This window comes from Nannospalax galili, unplaced genomic scaffold (genome assembly GCF_000622305.1).
Source record: "Nannospalax galili isolate Female #2095 unplaced genomic scaffold, S.galili_v1.0 scaffold188, whole genome shotgun sequence".
In the NCBI taxonomy this organism is placed as follows: domain Eukaryota; kingdom Metazoa; phylum Chordata; class Mammalia; order Rodentia; family Spalacidae; genus Nannospalax; species Nannospalax galili.
In genome coordinates, this window is record NW_008360325.1 from 1,061,756 (window position 1) to 1,078,873 (window position 17,118).

Here is a 17,118-nt window from a genome sequence, read left to right on the forward strand (position 1 = left end):
CTGGTGACCAGAGCTGGATGTAACCCCACCCAAGTCAGGAACCACAGGGACCACCCAGGCCCCGTTCTCCCCACCCTTCACCCGGCTCTCTGGGGCTCAGTGGGCACTGTGTGGTAATCTGTCCCTCTGGCCCCTCAGCCCAGGGGTCTCCTCTTGCACAAGCCAGAAGTTCTCAGATAAGGTAAGGATGTTCTGTCCCCCAAATCCTAAGACTCTATGGGAGAAGACTCAATCCAGCCCAGGTCTGCAGACAGTGGCAGGTGCTTAGGGTTCCAGCCTCTTGTTCTTAGTCAGCAGGCTAAGCACACCACACACACACACACACATACACACACACACACACACACACACACACCAGTCAGCAGGCTAAGCACACCACACACACACACATACACACACACACACACACACACACACACACACACCCCTTTGTACTGTGGCATACAGACGTCATTGTTCCTCTTCCTGAGCTTTGTGGAATGGATTTGTCATGCCCATTCTCTCCCTAAGAAACTCTACTCTGTCCCTAGGTCAGTATTGGGATGCAAAGGAAGACAACTGTATAGAAACCAGGAGCTCCCGGTCATAGAGTTCCCACTCTGGCCCAAGTATGGAGTCGAAATGATAGCAGTTCACACGGCACACCCCACCCTCCCACCAGTACCCATTCCTCATCCTCAGGATCACACAGTTCCCTATTTATAGGAGAGGAAGCAGGCAGGGGTGAAGTAACAGACACAGGTTCATGAAAAGCGGGGGCGTCTTCTCTAGGATGGACCACAGGAGGCTGGGGAGGCAGGACAGGCAGAGGCTTAGACATTGAACTGGACCCAAAGACGACAGGGCAACAGGAAGTGAGAAAGTTGCTAGAGATGCCTCCCCCACCCCAACCTTGCAACTCCCAAAATAAACCACTCCACAGCCACTTTGGAAATCGGTTTTATATCAAGCTCTTTAAAAAACCCTGGATTCTGTCCAGAATACACACATACAAAAGCAACACTATAAAAATAATATTAACAATATTAATATCATCAAACAAGCTATAGAAATACAAAGGCCTTTGTGCATTGTTCACCCTGGCCAGCTTCTGACCAGTTTTGTAAGGCAGTACCTGGAACGGGGGTATATCCAGAAGAGGGGCTTCAAACCTAGCCTCTCACCCCAAGGCACTGAGGCTGGGTCAGTGCTGATAAGGGCTTTCCTGGCTAGGCAGAGTCAGGGTCTATGGAGTAGCAGGCCCTTGCTGGGACACTGAGGTCCTGTTTCTCAGATGTAGAACATGGGGCAGAAGATGGATGGTGGCCAGAACGGGCAGAATACTGGTCCCCAAAGGTGTCCGCCCACAGAGGCCCAAGGCCAATGATTCTGGGTGTCATAACAAATGGGAATTAAAACTGCAAATGGAATTAAGGCTGCTAATAGCTGCCTCAGATAGGGAGAGCTCGGGTTCTCCAGGTGTGTCCAATGTAGTCACTGGAGCCTTAAGAGCAGAAGAGGGAGGTAGTGTGACAGACTTAAGTGGCCATCACTGGCTCTGAAGGTGGAAGGGCCTCAGACAGGGAAAATGGGTACTTCTGAACACTGGGAAAGGCCAGGAAATGATTCTTCCCCTGGGGCCTCCAGAACCAATGGGGCCCTGACCACACCTCGATTTTCAGCCCTGTCTCCGACTTCCGATTCACAGAACTGTAAGGAAAGTCTGGTTCTAAGCCACTAAATATGTGGAAACTTGGTACAGTACCAACAGGAAAATAATACAGGGCTTGCCCCATGTTTCCACTCAGATTTTGGAGGGCAGGGCCCGCAGAGAAAGCCCTTTAGCTTGTCCCTGTGTTGGGGAAGATTCAACCTGAGAGTTCCCAGGAGGCCCTGGGCTCAGCTAAAGCTCCTCTCACACCCCCACCCCAACCCACCCCACCCCTGCACACACACAGGGAAGCCCTAGGGGAGTACAGAGGAGGGTCCTAGCTGAGCACCAAGGGGCTGCCTGTGAGGTCACAGGTCACATGCAAGTGGTTCTGATGCTGACTCTGCCTGGCTCACCATGGAACCCACAAGTCCCTTTCCAGGCCGTGGACAAGAGATCATTTTTTCCTTCTTTCTCTGTCTTCAGGTTTATCTCACAGCAGCTTGGGGCTGAAGGAAGCAGGACCAAGGCCAATGAAGCTTTGCCACTGGCTCCAGGGATCTAGAAGGGATCACTCAGAAAAACCTTTTAAAAGAGGACCATTAGGAGGCAGACTGTAGAGGGGCCCGGGAGTGGCCCAGGATTCCTGGAGCCCTCCTTCGGGACACTCAAGATCACCCATCATTTCCAAGAAGTTTCTTACATGCCCATGTGTCAGCTGCCCATAGGTCCTCCTGCCCCACTGGACAGCGGTCTGTCCAATTCTGGATGCCGGGTCCTGTTCTAGTCAGGGCTGAGCAGAAGCAGCAGCCGAATGTGGGCAGCTCATGATGGGCCCTGGAGCCAGCACCATTGCACGGTTCCTAGTTGCAGTGGCTGCCCTCGGCTGGGGCGTTTGTCCCCAACTGGGGTGGTGATCGCTGGGTGCTCACAAGCAGGTTAGACTGTGACAAAAGCTAAACAACCTTTATAAGTGAAAATAGGGACCTGGAGGCTTCCTGAACCCCCGTGTTGATGTCCAGGATATTTCGGATGCTCTTGACATCACTGTTTGATAGGTTCCCCTTGATGGCCAGGATGGCATTCACGTGGCCTTTGCTGGCAAGAAGAGCAACCTGTCAGCCTCCTGGTCACCAACACCCCTGTTCACAGCCCTTCCTGGCTCCTCTGACATGACACCAGACCCTGCCAAAGAGCCTGCAGCCTGAAGCCCTAGCTGTGCCACCAAATAGGAGGCAGTGCTGTCCTGTCTCCACCTTTCTCCAGCCCACCAGGCCTTTGCATTGGCTGCTCTTTCAGAATGTCCCTCATATCCTTGAGGTGGCCAGCTCCTTCCCACCCTTAAAGTCTCAGCTGTGTGTCACCTCCCCAAATAGATTTCCCGTCTTTGGCCAGCACCTCCTGTAATTTAAGATGTTGATTAAACTCTGCAACTTGGAATTGTCCTATTTCTGATTACCCCATTATAGTTAGTCCTCACCAGACTATAATCTATAGGAGGACAGATCGAGACCTGTCCTGTCCTGCATTCATTGTATTCCATGGCATAGAACAGAAACTAGCACTTAGAAGACTGCTAAATAATACTCAGAGGGATCAGTGGAGGGGAGGATATGTGCTTGGGTCAGTGGGTAGATAGATGGATAAGTAGATAAGTGGATTGATGAATAGCAAAAAGGATGGATGATGACTGCATGGAAGGGTGGGCGGATGGGTGAGTGGGTGGGTGGGTGGATGGGTGAACAGATGAATGTACAGTGGATCAGTCAGACTGGACTAGGCGAAGGTAGATCAACCCCAGTTAAGAGACCAAACCAAACATTCAATGTCAGAGGACCCAGCCTAGGGAGGAAAGTGTTAGTGGTTCGCCAGGTCCCCAGACAGCTCCATTCTCTAACAGGAATGCCAGGTGTAAGACGCCCAAGGACCCCTAAGCCAAGTGATAGACTCTGGTCTCTCTGGTCTCGCCTTCCTCTCTGGGGAGCAATGTCATGTAAGGCTAAGAGCATGGGCTTTGAAACACACTGCCTGGCTTTGTCATGACTAGTTATACCACCCTGGAAACACAGGCCTCAGCTGTACAGCGGATAAACAGTGTCAGCCTTTGCAGGGCTCTGCTGAGCTCAAATACTTGAGTTACTAGTAACAGTCCTAGTACAGTGCCTGGCGTGAAAGTCAGCACCCAGACATCGTGACCCCTCCTTGATGGAGCCTCAGCAGCTGAGTTGAGCAGGTCATGAAGGGGACTCTAGCCCCAGAATACCTGGACACAGTGGGACATACCTGGCAAGGACAAACCAACGACTCAGATCCTGGGGGCCCCTCATTCTTACCTGAAGTCAGGGTACCAGGTGGCATATGTGGCCACCTCAATCTTAATGGCACTGGGGTCTTGTAGGCGAATTATCTCAGCAAGTGTAGGGAGGGCAGGGTGCAGCCAGGTTGCAGTGGAGCCCTGGAAGCAGGGGGCTGGTTGAGAGATGCTGTACATGCAGGGTACTTGGGGGCTGAAGAGGCTCAGGGCAAAGCTTGGCGAGGCCTCATGGGGTTGTTCTGGTCTCTGAGATGGGAGTAAGGAGGGAGGCATGGGGATACTCACATTCTGTGTGCAGAAACTCTGAATGGCCTCAGCATTAGCCTCGATGTGTTTCGCCAGCTGCTGCTGCTGTTCAGCAGTCTTGAGGACCAGGCGCCGCTTGCAGAGACGGATGATGTACTCCTTCACCAGGTGCAGATGCACAGCCTCCATGAGTTCCTGGGCAGGCAAAGGGCAGGAGGAGTGAGCTAGTCAAGGACACTCGTGAGTGGGAAGCTCACCTCCTTCCCTACCAACCGAATCCTCCAAGTCAAGAGTTCAGGGACAGGCAGAGGCAAAGATCTGAGTGCCTGCACTCTGTGTGTGTGTGTGTGTGAGTGTATGTATGTGAGTCTATGTCTTCTGTGTCTGTCGTGTGTGTCTATGTGTCTGTGTGTCTGTGCATGTATGTGAACACATGAGGAGGTGGGATACACACATAGTGTGGGGTTTGGAGTGCAGCGCCTGTGTTTACATTCCCCGTGTGTGTGTGTGTGTGTGTGTGTGTGTGTGTGTATGCCTGTGCCTGTGCCTGTCTCTGTGTCTGTGTGTCTGTGCACATATGTGAACACATGAGGAGGTGGGATATACACACAGTGTTGGGTCTGGAGTGCAGTGCCTGTGCCTGCACTCCCTGTATATATATGTGTGTGTGTGTGTGTGTGTGTGCTCACATGTGTATGTGTCTATCTGTGTGAGTATGTGAGTACATGAGGTGGTGGAATATACACAGAGTGTGGGGTCTGGTGTCCAGACTGTGCCAGTCCCCAGGCTTGCTCCCAAGCCTCCTCACCTCCCGGAAACAGTTCTGCAGTTCTGAGAACTCAGGCAGCCTGCTGCCCACGGTGGCAATGATTTCCTCCAGGGTCTCCACCGGTGCTGCCCAGCGGGTCTGCGTGAACTTCTTGAATAGCAGCTGAGACAAGTGAGAGGCAAGATGTCTGGTCACACACAGAAAGGAAGGGCGGCCAGGCACAGACACCCTCACTCACAGACACTCATGACCCAAGGCTGTCCAGGAGCTGGCTGGCACGCAGGTCCCTGCTGTCAGATCAGAAGTGGAGGCAGTCTCTGTGAACCCTGTTTCCAAGGTCACCCAGCTGTGGCTCAGGAGCCAGGACAGCCTGTGTGTAGCCCTGAGGTCTTTTCCACTGCCTCCCTCTTAAATAAATAAACTCCTGCATAAACAAGGCCCTGTACTTTGCTGAACCCTATGCCAGGTCATCCAGACATCTTTTGTGCTTTAAGTCCAGACTCCGGGCAGGAAACCCCTCCTCTGCCTTCCGAGGGACCCCCAACTCCCCATCTGTGTGTTTTTGGCCCCCTGGAGATATAATCCAGTTGTCAAAGGTCCTGATCCCTAAAATCTAGGAGTCAGGCATGGGGGACACTGAGTCTTTTCCAGACCATCCCCACCCCGTGGCCCCTCCAAGCCGAGGCCAGGATGAGGGGTGAGTGAGAAAAGCACCCCAGAGCCCCATCACTCAGGCATTCCCAGTACCACTGCACCTCCCCATCTGTGCCTCCCACAGGCCTGCAGCAGGGGCTTCCCTCCTGAGCCCTCCTTCCTGTGCCAGGCTCAGGATGCTCCCCAGAGAAGGAAGCTCCTGATACCTTCAGGTCCAAAAACAGACTCTGGAGCAGGGTGTCAAAACCGTGAGCCTTGAGCTCTTTCAGGGGGTCCATCAGGTGGCTCGGGGAATCCTGCGGTATCTGCCACTGTTGCTCCATGGATGTCCTGGAACATGGAGGGAGGAGGTCATGACAGCCTGCCCAGCCTACAATCCCCTGCAATGAACCTTGGCCCAACCATCCTAAATTTGTTCTTCACTCTAGAACTCTCAGTGGTTTCCCATTCCCTGTGGTATCCATTCCAAATCCTCCCATGCACAGCCCCACGCCCCAGGTACATCCCCTTCTGCCTGAGGCAAGTCACCAGTTCTCTATTCCTCTGTCTTCTGCTTCACAGCCTTGTTGGAGGGATAAGCTGATGACCAAATCAATGTGCCCGTGTTCCTACACCACTGCGCATCTTTGCTGTGGCTTCGCCAGGCCCGTTTTTCCTCATAGCCATGTGAACCTTAATCCTACATCTCTGTCCCACCTCTCACCTGCCCTGCCTTTCTACCAAGCAAACCTGCCCAGCACTCTCACCGAAAGGACAGACAGTTGTTGATGTTGGCGATGATGTTGGCCCTATAATTTTTCAGCAGTTTGCTTTTCTCCAGAAATTCATCAAAGATGTGCTGGTAGCTGGCAAAACGGGATGGGGTATCTTCAAAACCAGCACAAACACTGGGAAGTTGCAGCCACTCCCTCCCAATCTGTGTCTTCCTTGTCTCCCCAAGACCGGGGGAGGGGCCCTAGCACCTAAGCATCATGCCATGGACTGTACAAACTAGAAGGACCAGAGCCCCATCAGGGCCCCCAGAGAAGGTGCTGCTTGGCCTTGGAGTTCCCAGGCTCCTCCTCCCCTTCTCCAGTCCCCCTCTATAGCTGGGAGGCCACATGGTGCTATAGTTGGCTGAAGGGGGTCCTCAGAGTTGGGGAGCAACCAAGTTAATTCTGGAGGTATCATGGGAGTGGAGTGGGGTGCAGTGTTCCCCCCTGATGTATCTTCTTTGAAGCTACAGACTACTCTCCTGGGAGCTTTGCTGATGGGGACGAGGTCAGGACGCGCCAACACTGATGCCCTGTGGAGGTCAATCCCCACCTGGAACTCTGTACCCTGGGGTGGGGTGGGGGCTGAAAAACCCTGGCTGTAGCCAATAGGAGCAGGGCAGTGCTGATTTAGCTTGGATCCTGCCACCCTTGGCACAAGGGAGGGCTCATGAGAGGGAGAGCTCTGAAAGGTGCTGGGAATCCCTGCCTGCCATAGGCATGGTGGACATACCCACCTCCTCAGCATCGAAGCCAGCTCCACCAGCAGCAACTGCTTTATCTGCATCCCCATGTCAGAGGTGATGTTCTCAGCTTTGGTCTGGCCTTGGGAGATGATCTGCACAAACAGTAGAGAGTGAACATGGCAGCCTCCCCCTCTACCCCTAGCGCGTGGGAAGGGAGCATGCTGGAACACAAAAGCCCTCAGAGATGGGCTATGCATGCACACAAGATGAATGAGCTGTCTCTGTGTACCGTGGGCCTGAGGGGAGAGCAGGTGTTACCTGAATGATGTCAATGGCCAGCTCACAGTGGCAGTAGCCATTCAGCCTCTGGGGGGCCACATCCTGGGCCCAGCGTTGAGACTCCAGTTCCAAGGCTCGGTTCATCAGTAACTTCACATTGGCCTGGGGGTCGGGGGAGGTAGAGGCAGGTCATCATAGCACTGACCGTCACCAAGCTCATCTGGAAGTATCTGTCATGTTCTGGGAACCCTGTATCCTATCTCTGTACTTCTACCTCCACCCTGCCCCCAGCGTTTGGACTCACCACCTCGTTGGACAGGAACGTGGCCTCCAGCAACTTAATCTGCTTAGGGGGCAGGAGGCTCCCAAGCCTGATACCCTGCAGCTCCTGGGCCAGCTTAGGGCTGTTCAGAATATCACTGTGGGCAGAGGGAAGCTGACATGAGGAACTCCACACTCCCTCAGCAGAACCCACTACCTCAGTTCCCAGACACACTTCAGCTTCTCACTCTGGTTCCCCACAGCAGACAAGACATCTGCTCAGTTTATTCACGCTGGGGTCAACCTGCCTCTTCTTACTCCCCGCATCCACTTCTGCTCTAAAAGAGTCCCAGAGATCTATCAGCCTGGAGGCTACCCTGGACCCCAGCCAGGCCCCCATCCTCTCTTGCCTGGCTAGCTGTAGGAGTTTTCTCCTTATCCCCTGCTTCTGCTCTGGTGCCCAACCACGCCTTTACCCCCAGAGTCAGCTTTCAAATCTGATCTTCTCCCTCTACCAGACTTCCCCTCTCGCACAGATCCAGCCCAACTCCTGACCCCAGTGGCCCTGCAAGCCAGTCCTGGCACTCCCAGCGGGCCAGCTCTGCTGCTCAGCAGGAAAGGCTGCCCTGGAACTGCTCCACAGGGCTCTCCTGGTGCCTCAAGTGGTTCCAGAGTTCCCAGGGGACAGGTCCACTCCTAGAACTTTCTAAAGGGCCTTTGTCTGGAGCCTTAAGAATGATCCTCTCTCGAGCTGGGTGCCTTTAATATCAGCACTGGGAGGCAAAGGCAGGCAGATCTCTGTGAGATGAAGAACAACCTGGTCTACATAGCAAGTTCCAGGCCAGCTGGGGTTAACAGGGTGCTCCTGTATTAAAAAAACAAAAAAACAGGGTCTGGAGAGATGGTTCAGTGATTAAGAGCACTGGCTGCTCTTTCAGAGGACCTGGGATTAGTTCCCAGCACCCACATGGTGGTTAACAGCTGTCCTTAACTCCAGTTCCAGGGTATTGGATGCACTTTTCTAGCCTCCGTGGGCATTGCGTAATATGGGTGCATTTACATACATGCAGGCAAACACTCATACACATTAACAACAACAAAGAAATGACCCTCTCTGTGCCTCTCACCCCATATGGATACATTTGCGCTACACTTGGGGCCCCAAAGGCCTTAATATGCCTCCCTTGGATTCCGTATCCTGAGTAGCCTCAGTTTCTTGTTTTGCAACTCGGCCCCCTGCTGGGAGACTCCCCACCATCACAGAGACAGGAAGGTAGTCAGACAGGAGTATGAGTGCCTGGCATTTCCTGGTGAGTCCAGACAAGCCAGTAGGAACTTGATCAGGGCCCAGCTGTCTCTGGCAGCCCCTGCCCTGTGACCATTTCCCTGTGCCCTGCTGGCTCCTAACCTACTACCCTTGTTGTGCCCTTTCTCTGGCCCTCCTCTGGAGGCTGGTTTATCAGCACCAACCAAGCTGCTCACACTGCTCACACTGTCAGCCTTTTCTCCTGTCCACTTTACACTCAAGTCTGGGGAGTCACCTCAGTAAGGACCCCTGGTCTCTGCTGTTGTGGACATTTCCCCCTGCAAATTAGTCACTCTCCCTCAGCTTGTGTAGACAGCAGACATTCTTGGGATCTGTGGAATCTGAGTCAATCAGAGGATGCCTGAGACGGGACCTACTTGAGTACCAAACTGCCCTCCACAGGCACAGCTAACTTCCCATCTAAGGGGCCCCAGGCCTCAGTGGGCTTGTTTGACAGACATTTCCCTGAGAGGGGCACCTAGTCCTACCACTTGCCCTCCTGCTTGGGGATGTCTCCTAACATACCAGACAGAACAACTCTGCAGCACTGCTCAGCTCCACAGTGGGACTCCCCATGCCAGGAACACTACCTACCACTGCTTCCCCGCCTGACACCCATTAAAGTGTGAGCTGACTCAGTACAGGAGGCTCCCTGACTCCCCCAGACCGTCTCCTCCTGCTCCCTGCTGCTCTGGCCTCCCCTGTGTCCTGCTGCACAACCCCCACCTGCTTTTCATCCCTGTGTTGACACGACCTCTGGAATGAATGACAAAGTTTCATTTTCTGTGTCCTCCTTTCCCCAGCTGCAGAATGGCTGAGGTCCGGGAAATGGAAGATAGAACAACGCTAGTTCAAAGCTGACTCATCCATCCATCGAATTCAGTTCCCACCCCTCACCCTTCACCTCTGTTTCCGGCTCATCAATGGCTGGCTCCACTGTCTCAACTCCCGCTCCACTTACTGAAGAGGGGGACCCATTCGCCAGGGGGACCCATCCCATCCAGGGGGGCCCATCCCATCCAGGGACCCATTCTGTCCAGGGGGACCCATCCCATCCAGGGAGGCTCATCCTACCCAGTGGGACCCATCCCTCATCTAGGGGGATCCATCCCATCCAGGGGGGCCCATCCCATCCAGGGACCCATTCTGTCCAGGGGGACCCATCCCATCCAGGGAGGCTCATCCTACCCAGTGGGACCCATTCGTCAGGGGGACCCATCCCATCCAGGGAGGCTCATCCTACCCAGTGGGACCCATTCGTCAGGGGGACCCATCCCATCCAGGGGGGCCCATCCCATCCAGGGACCCATTCTGTCCAGGGGGACCCATCCCATCCAGGGAGGCTCATCCTACCCAGTGGGACCCATCCCTCATCTAGGGGGATCCATCCCATCCAGGGGCACCAGCTCACTTGGGGTAGAGGTTCTGAACCCAGAGCAGTAGCAAGTAGGTGTCCCTCTCACACAGCTCGAACTGCGCCAAGGTGTCCAGGTGGGCCGCGAAGAGTTGGTGGTAGCTCTGCGCGTAGGTGTGCACCACGTTGAACTCCGCGGGGAACAGTGGCTTCAGACGCTCCACCACTGCCTCCAGGTCCGCCTTCATGGTGCGGCCCATGTGCAGGAACCTGCTCTCGGCCTCCGAGAGCCCGGCGGGGACCCCCGCGGGCCGCGCGCCCAGGCGCTCCGCCGCCACCTCCTCCACGCCGCCGCGCCACAGCGTGTCCACCAGCGCAGCCGCCCTGGTCCCGGCCGCCGCGCGACGGTCCTCCAGCTCCTGCTCGGCCACCACGGCCAGCGCCTGGCGCAGCCTCTCGGGAGCCGCGTCCAGCGGCCGGCGCAGCACGCCGAGCACCTGGTCCCGCAGCAGCACGTACAGCGCCTCCACCTTGCTCTGCAGCCTCACCAGCTCCTCGTCGCTGGTGCCACCCGCCGCCGCCGCCGCCTCCAGCTCCCGCTCCAGCGCCAGCACTGGCCGCGCCGCCTCCAGACGCCCGCGCTCCAGGGCCGCCTTCAGCTCCTCCACTGCGGCGCAAAACCTGCGTTAGGTCCGCAAGCCCACCGCAGCTGGCTTCAAACCCGCCGGGGACAAGAGGAGTCCGAGTCGGAGAGGAGGCCAGTGTCCCAGGCAGGACCAGAGCCAAGCTCCTCCATCCTCCAAGACAGCTGACTCGCCCTAGCCCGCCCCACCTGCTCACCCAGTCCTGGCTGAGCGGCTCACGCCTGGACCAGCTCTACCCCTGGACCCCAGCTCCGGCTCCAGCCACAGCCTACCTGTGGGTGGTGGTCCTTCCAGCTCTGGCCGGGCCTTGGACTTGACCTCAGTTTCTGATGATCTGGGCTGATCCTTTTTCTTCTTTCCTTTGATGAAGACGCTTAACATGTTGGCCAGTCCTTTTGACTTCTTCTTCTTTGAAGTCCCTTCCTGCTCCCCATCTGGAGTCACCCCAGCCTCCAGGGGTGGTATCAGGTCCTCAGAGGAGGCTTCTGACATGGAAGCCTCTGATTCTGCCTCAGACAGTCCAGGGTCCAGGGTCCCCAGCAAAGACTGCTGGCCAGGAAGCCCTTGAAAGAAGGTCATCATCTTCAGCATCACCCTGGCTCAGGGCCTGCAGGTCGAGGGTGGGAAATGAAGGCATCAGAGATCACAATGGCCAGTCCCTAGGCCTGGGTGCATGCCCAGCTTGCAGCCCTGACTGTGCTTGATCTTTCTTCACCTGCATAACCACCAGGGCCCCCATCTCCTAGCCCTGATGTGCACCAACAGCTCTGCTCCCACCTTGGCCACAAATGCCAAGTGCCCACAACTTGTCTCCTGACAGCCCTCCAGAATCTCCTCTGAGCTTGGGACCCCAGACATCCCACAAAGGGGACCTTCTCTGCACTTGGGTAAACCCTCCTTGACAGTGTAGCCTTTTGGAGGGAAAAGAGACTTAGATAGTGGGAAACTCTCTGGCCCCACCAGATTTAGATGAGGCAAGACACAAGTTACTGTCTCTTGGACAGCAAGAACAGATCTAGAAAATTCAAGGCCATGCCAGGGTCACAGAACCCTAGGCCTCCTCGCCCAGCCCAGCCCAGCCCAGTCCAGCCCAGCCCTTCCCTTCTTGCACAGCTCCTAACTAGCTTTGTGTCACAGAAAGATGCCACAAACAAAAAACACAGCTGTTGTACTGGGACCACACAAAGAGCCTGACCCCTGTGCAAGCTTGGGTTGAGGTCAGATTTCAGAGAGTAGGGCAGGACTTCAGGGAGCCTTTCATATGTCAGCAGAGGGAAGGGGCTCAGCAAGGCACAGGGCTTCCTGCGGTCACACAACTTGAGTCTGCTTTCTACCCTAACCTGCTTGCTCCCAAATGGAGTGACATCATCTTCACAAAAGCTTCCCTTTCTACGCCCTTCCTGGGTGCCCTTCCCATCGCTTCTCTCCCAACCAGAAGGGGTGTTATTTAGCTTTAAAATAGCCTTGTGGTCAGTAGCTTGGGCTTGGGAATCAGAGCACTGAGCTCAAAGGACTGGCTTTCCTCAGGCCTCCACCCTCCGCCCCTCCCACCCCCCCCCACACTGTATCTGGATTTTTGAAGCAAAGAAGATCACTGGAGTGCAGCTAACCCAGGGAAGGAGCAGGCCTTACCTACCTGGTAAATAGTGTGATCCATAAACAAGTGATCACTTGTTGGCCCCACCCCCAAGAATAAATATCCCAAGGTGTATCTCAAATTCATCAGGACAACCTGGAGTAACCCTGAAACAGCCAGGTGGCAGGACCCACAATGCAAAGGAGAAACTGAGGCCCTAAGCATAGCAGGTCTAGGGGTTGGGAGGAGGCTTCCTCCCACAGTCCCTCTGCCTCCACCAACACAGCTATCTTAACTCATGTTCTAAGGGCTTGTCCCATACCTGGGGCTTGGCCAGAGCCACTTGATTAGACAGGAAGGCTCCCCCCACCCCAGCCCTTATCATCCTCACCAGATGCCTGGGACAGGCAAAGCCCTCACTCCTGAACCTCACAACTTCCTCAGAACCATGAGGACTGAGAATTCTACTCAGAACCATGCAGGGTTTGAGGCCCCTCCAGACCTACACCCGTAAGAGTTGGTCCAGCTGGTGGACTACTCAGCCCCAACCTCAGTGTCCAGCACCCCTTGCTCTCCAGAGTATCAAAGGTGACTGGTGCAGGAGGGAGAACCAGCCGTGGACTCCACTGCACCACTCACCAATGTCAGGACTAGACAATCCCCTTTCTCCATAGGCCTCAGTTTCCCCATCTGTGATATGGGGCTGAGCCCCCCACCCCACAGCTGCTCAGAGAATATGGCAAAACCACAAACCAGGCTCTGGACACTACATAGGCCTCTGGGACTGTGAGGAGCCCAGAAGGGGTAAAGAGGCCGTCCTTAAAGCACCAGTGCTAGCTTGGTCCACTGAGGCAGGAAGGGGCCTGCTCAGAGGCACATGATGTGGCCACAGCCTGTGGCCCAGCTGTGTTATCCCCCTTCAATTTTAAGCACATCCCCCCCGCCCCCCATTCCCAGGGTTAGGACTGAGGTCCACAGAGAACTTTACTGGTCTCCAATCACCTGTCTCCTATGAGGAGGATGCCACCCGTGCCCCACATGAGGCCACCCAGCCCGGGAGTCCTGTGAGTGTGTGGGCCTTCCTACTGTAAACCGGAGACCCTTGAGCTTTTGTCCCCGCCCCCAGTATCCTGCCTTTCTGGAGACAGATCCCTGCGCCGCGCGCCGGGACCTGGAACCTTCTGCGCCTTGGCACAGATTTGGCACGGCCTCGATTTCCCTAGCAAGTGGGTCCGCTGGAGGTCAGGTGACCTCGGAATCTCCCTCTCCCATTTCCTCGGCCACTCAGGGCCATTCCCTCGGGGAGTCCTGTCGGGAGGGAAGCCGCGCAGGGACGGTGGGGACAGGCGCCCGGCGGCGGAGGTCACTTACTGTGTCGGGACAGGACGCCTCTGTCCTGACCCTGGCCCGGCACGGCCTGAAATAGTCACTGGCTCCGCCCTGGCTCCGCCTGCCCCACCAGCCGCAACCGCGGAAAACCCGCGGGCGGAGGCCAAGGCTCAGGCTGATCCCCCAGCTGGGGTCCGGACGGGGCGGGGCCTGAAGGGCGAGGGGCGGGGTCGGAGCTGCCAGCAGCCAGGGCACGAGTGGTGGACTGGCCAAGCGTGGCGGGGCACGTGTGCGCACCGAGGGCATCGGGGGCCCCCCCCCGAGTTCCTCCGGGCGCTGGGCCATTGTCCCACCACGGCCTCTGATTGGCTGTCTGCACACGCGGCACCCAGACCTCTGTCCCACGTCACACAGACAGCATCCACTTCAGCTCCGGGAGCATCCACTCCAGGGGAGCAACCCTCCCGGACCCCAACTCCTCAGCTGCCTACAGGCGCCCCTCTGGGGACACTGGGAGGCAGGCTTCCTGGAAGGAGGCTCCCCAAGGGAAGCAGTGGACTCCCCGAGATCTCTGGTTACCGAGGTTTGAGATTGGGGGACTCGCTCAGAGTGGTGAAGATCCTCACCCCTGGGCCCCCAGGGCTCCTACCCACGACCTTTCCCTGGCTGGGGCTGGGCCAGGTCCTCAGTCTCCCATTCTGCATGCCATTTCTCAGGGTCTGCCTTGAGGAGGGTGGGGAGGTGGGCTGGGGCAGGAAGGGGGATTTAAGGTGTTTGCCTCCCTGGAATTTCTGCCCCCTGGAAACGATGGATTCATTCAGGAATTTCCCTGCCGGCTGGGTATCAGCTCTCTTTTGCTTCTAGTTTGTAGCTCAGCTCCTCCTCCATCTTTTGTTTGTGCTTTCTTTCTATCCCTGACAGCCTGGGAACCTGTCTTTGAGGGTATAGGGAAGGGCAGCTGAGTGGAGTTATGTTTAGGGGGTGTCCCTGGAGACCCAGAACTTCCTCTTCCTCCTGGGGTGCAGTGACTGAGTGCCAGGTTTAGACTAGGACTGTCCTTCACCCTATCCTGGGGTGGGGGTGGGGGGGTTGTAGGAAGCAGGTACAGAGAGCTGCCAGAAGGTGGTTTTAAGACCGAGATGGTGCCTTCTCTCCCTGAGATCCCAATGGGTGACATTTTTCAGATGGGTCCACAGGGCCCAGGCTGCGTGTGCATGTGCGTGTGTGTGTGTGTGTGTGTGTGTGTGTGTGTGTATGTGCGCTCATTGCCTCTGACCCACCGAGGGGTAGACCAAGAGTTAGGGCCAAGTCCAGCCTTCCATCCAAACAGACAAAGACAATGGGAACCCAGGGGTCCTGGGCCACTGCCTCCTGGCTGCCTGTGGTTTATTACACAACATCACCAGACTCTGTCCACCCCACTTCTAATTCCAAACAGATTGGGAAATGGCTTGAGAACTCTGCAGCTGGGGTCAGAGAAAGGGGCGTCAGGCCTTCAAGACCCCATGTCTGCTCAGAGCCTATAGTTAGCATGGGCCTTGTGGGCCTGTTGGGCTACCAGCCTTGTCCCCAGTTTCCCACAGTGGCTCACTTAGAGCAGAGTCAGGTAGACAGAAGTCAATGTAGTTCCCTCTTTGAGTTCAAGATGAGGGTCAAAGGTCCTATGTGAAATCCCCAACACAAGGAAAACTTGGGAATGGGGCTATGTGGAGTGCCAAAGGCCCACAATCAGTGTGGCCCACAGGGTAGGAGCTATTTTACCCCCCACCTCATGATAGTCCCCCAAAAGGCTAGGTACTTCCAGCAGGCACCAAAGGCCAGCCAAGAAATCCATCCCTACAGGAAAGGTACCTCTAGAGCTGCTGGAGTCTCAAGCCCCAAGTCCTGGGAACCTGAGAGGGTGGGAGAACAAGTAGGGGTAGGCTGGCCCCTAGTCTAGCCCAGAAGCCCTGCAGGCCGGCACCTGGCCAGGAGCCATGGTCTGCTCGCACGCAATCCAGAGCCTCCCTCTCTCCCCTCAAGTAGCATTTCCTGATGGTTTGGGTATTTGTTTGTTTGAGACAAGATGCTTCTCTATAACCAAATATGGCCTGACATTCAAAAATAATCCTGTTCTGCCTCCTGAGTGCTGGGATAACAGGCATGTTCCACCACATGTGATGCCCTCTTTATGTTTTTAACTGTAATAAAATATACATCATGAAAGTTACTGTTTTAACTGTTAGGTGTTCAACATAAAATGCATTCACACGGCCATGCAGCCACCACCACCTCCATCCTATCCAATTCCTCTCACCCTTTTCTTTGTTTTTAAGACAGAGGCTTCCTATAGCCCCAGATGGCCTGAAACTCACTATGTAGACCAGGCTGGTCACAGAGGCCTGCCTGCCTCTGCCTCCTGAGCAATGGGATTAACGGTGTGTGCCTATGTGCCTGTGTGTGGCTATGTGCACGTGTGAGTGAAGTCCTTGCAGAGCCCAGAAGAGGGCATTGGATTTTCTGGAACTAGAGCTACAGGGGGTTGTGAGCTGCCCAATGTAGGTGCTGGGTCCTCTACAGAACAGTAAGGGCCTTTAACTACTGAATCATCTCCCCAGCCCCACAGAACTCTTTTTTCCCTGCAAAACCAAACCACTGTCCCCATTACACAGTGACTATCCATCTCCTTCTCCCTCGAAGTCCTCAGTAACCTCCATTCTACTGTTTCTGTGCCTGTCTGCTCCAGGGACCTGCAGAGTGGGGTGATATATCCCTTGTCCTCTGTGACTGCTTGTTTCAGTTAGCAAATGTTCTCAAGGCCCATCCATGGCTTTAGCACAGGTCAGGATTTCCTTCCTGTTAAAGTTCTAATCATTCCCTCCTGTGATGGATGGCATTTTGTTATCCTTGATGGCCACTTGACTGCTGCCACCTTTGGGCTGTGGTGAATGACACAGTACTCGATGCTCTGTCCCTGTCTGTTTCCAGTTTGTATGGGTGGACAGTGGACTTTTGCTGACCTCTAGAGCTGCCAGGTTGGGTTCTAAGTGCTTTGCTTTCATCAATAAATTTCAATATAACAATATGAACTGGATACTACTTAATCATCATCCCCTCTTCACAGATGAGAAAACTGAGGTACAGGTCTAGCCATGTGTCAGTCAATACGGAGCTACATGCAGCTGTGCTGCCTCTGTTGCTCAATGTTTGGATCACAACTTGATGTATTTAATTCAAACACAAAAATATGAATTTCCATCTCTGGAAAAAAACAAACCAATATTTTTCAATGCTTTATTCAGTCAAATGAGTAAATTTAAATTATCATTTGGGGTTGGA

At 55.0% G+C, this 17,118-nt stretch overlaps 1 protein-coding gene across 1 annotated transcript; it reads right to left on the reverse strand.

The window, feature by feature from the left end:
- Positions 1-923: 923 nt before the first annotated feature.
- Tnfaip2 (TNF alpha induced protein 2) lies at positions 924-13,986 on the reverse strand. The gene is made up of 12 exons (XM_008825575.3): positions 13,843-13,986; positions 11,168-11,502; positions 10,309-10,918; positions 7,635-7,749; positions 7,370-7,492; positions 7,103-7,203; positions 6,360-6,458; positions 5,820-5,943; positions 4,999-5,121; positions 4,230-4,385; positions 3,964-4,085; positions 924-2,728 (listed from the first exon to the last, which is right to left on the reverse strand). The coding sequence occupies exons 2-12, from the start codon at positions 11,484-11,486 to the stop codon at positions 2,587-2,589; spliced, it is 2,034 nt and encodes a 677-aa protein (XP_008823797.1). The 5' UTR covers positions 11,487-11,502; positions 13,843-13,986; the 3' UTR covers positions 924-2,586.
- Positions 13,987-17,118: the final 3,132 nt, after the last annotated feature.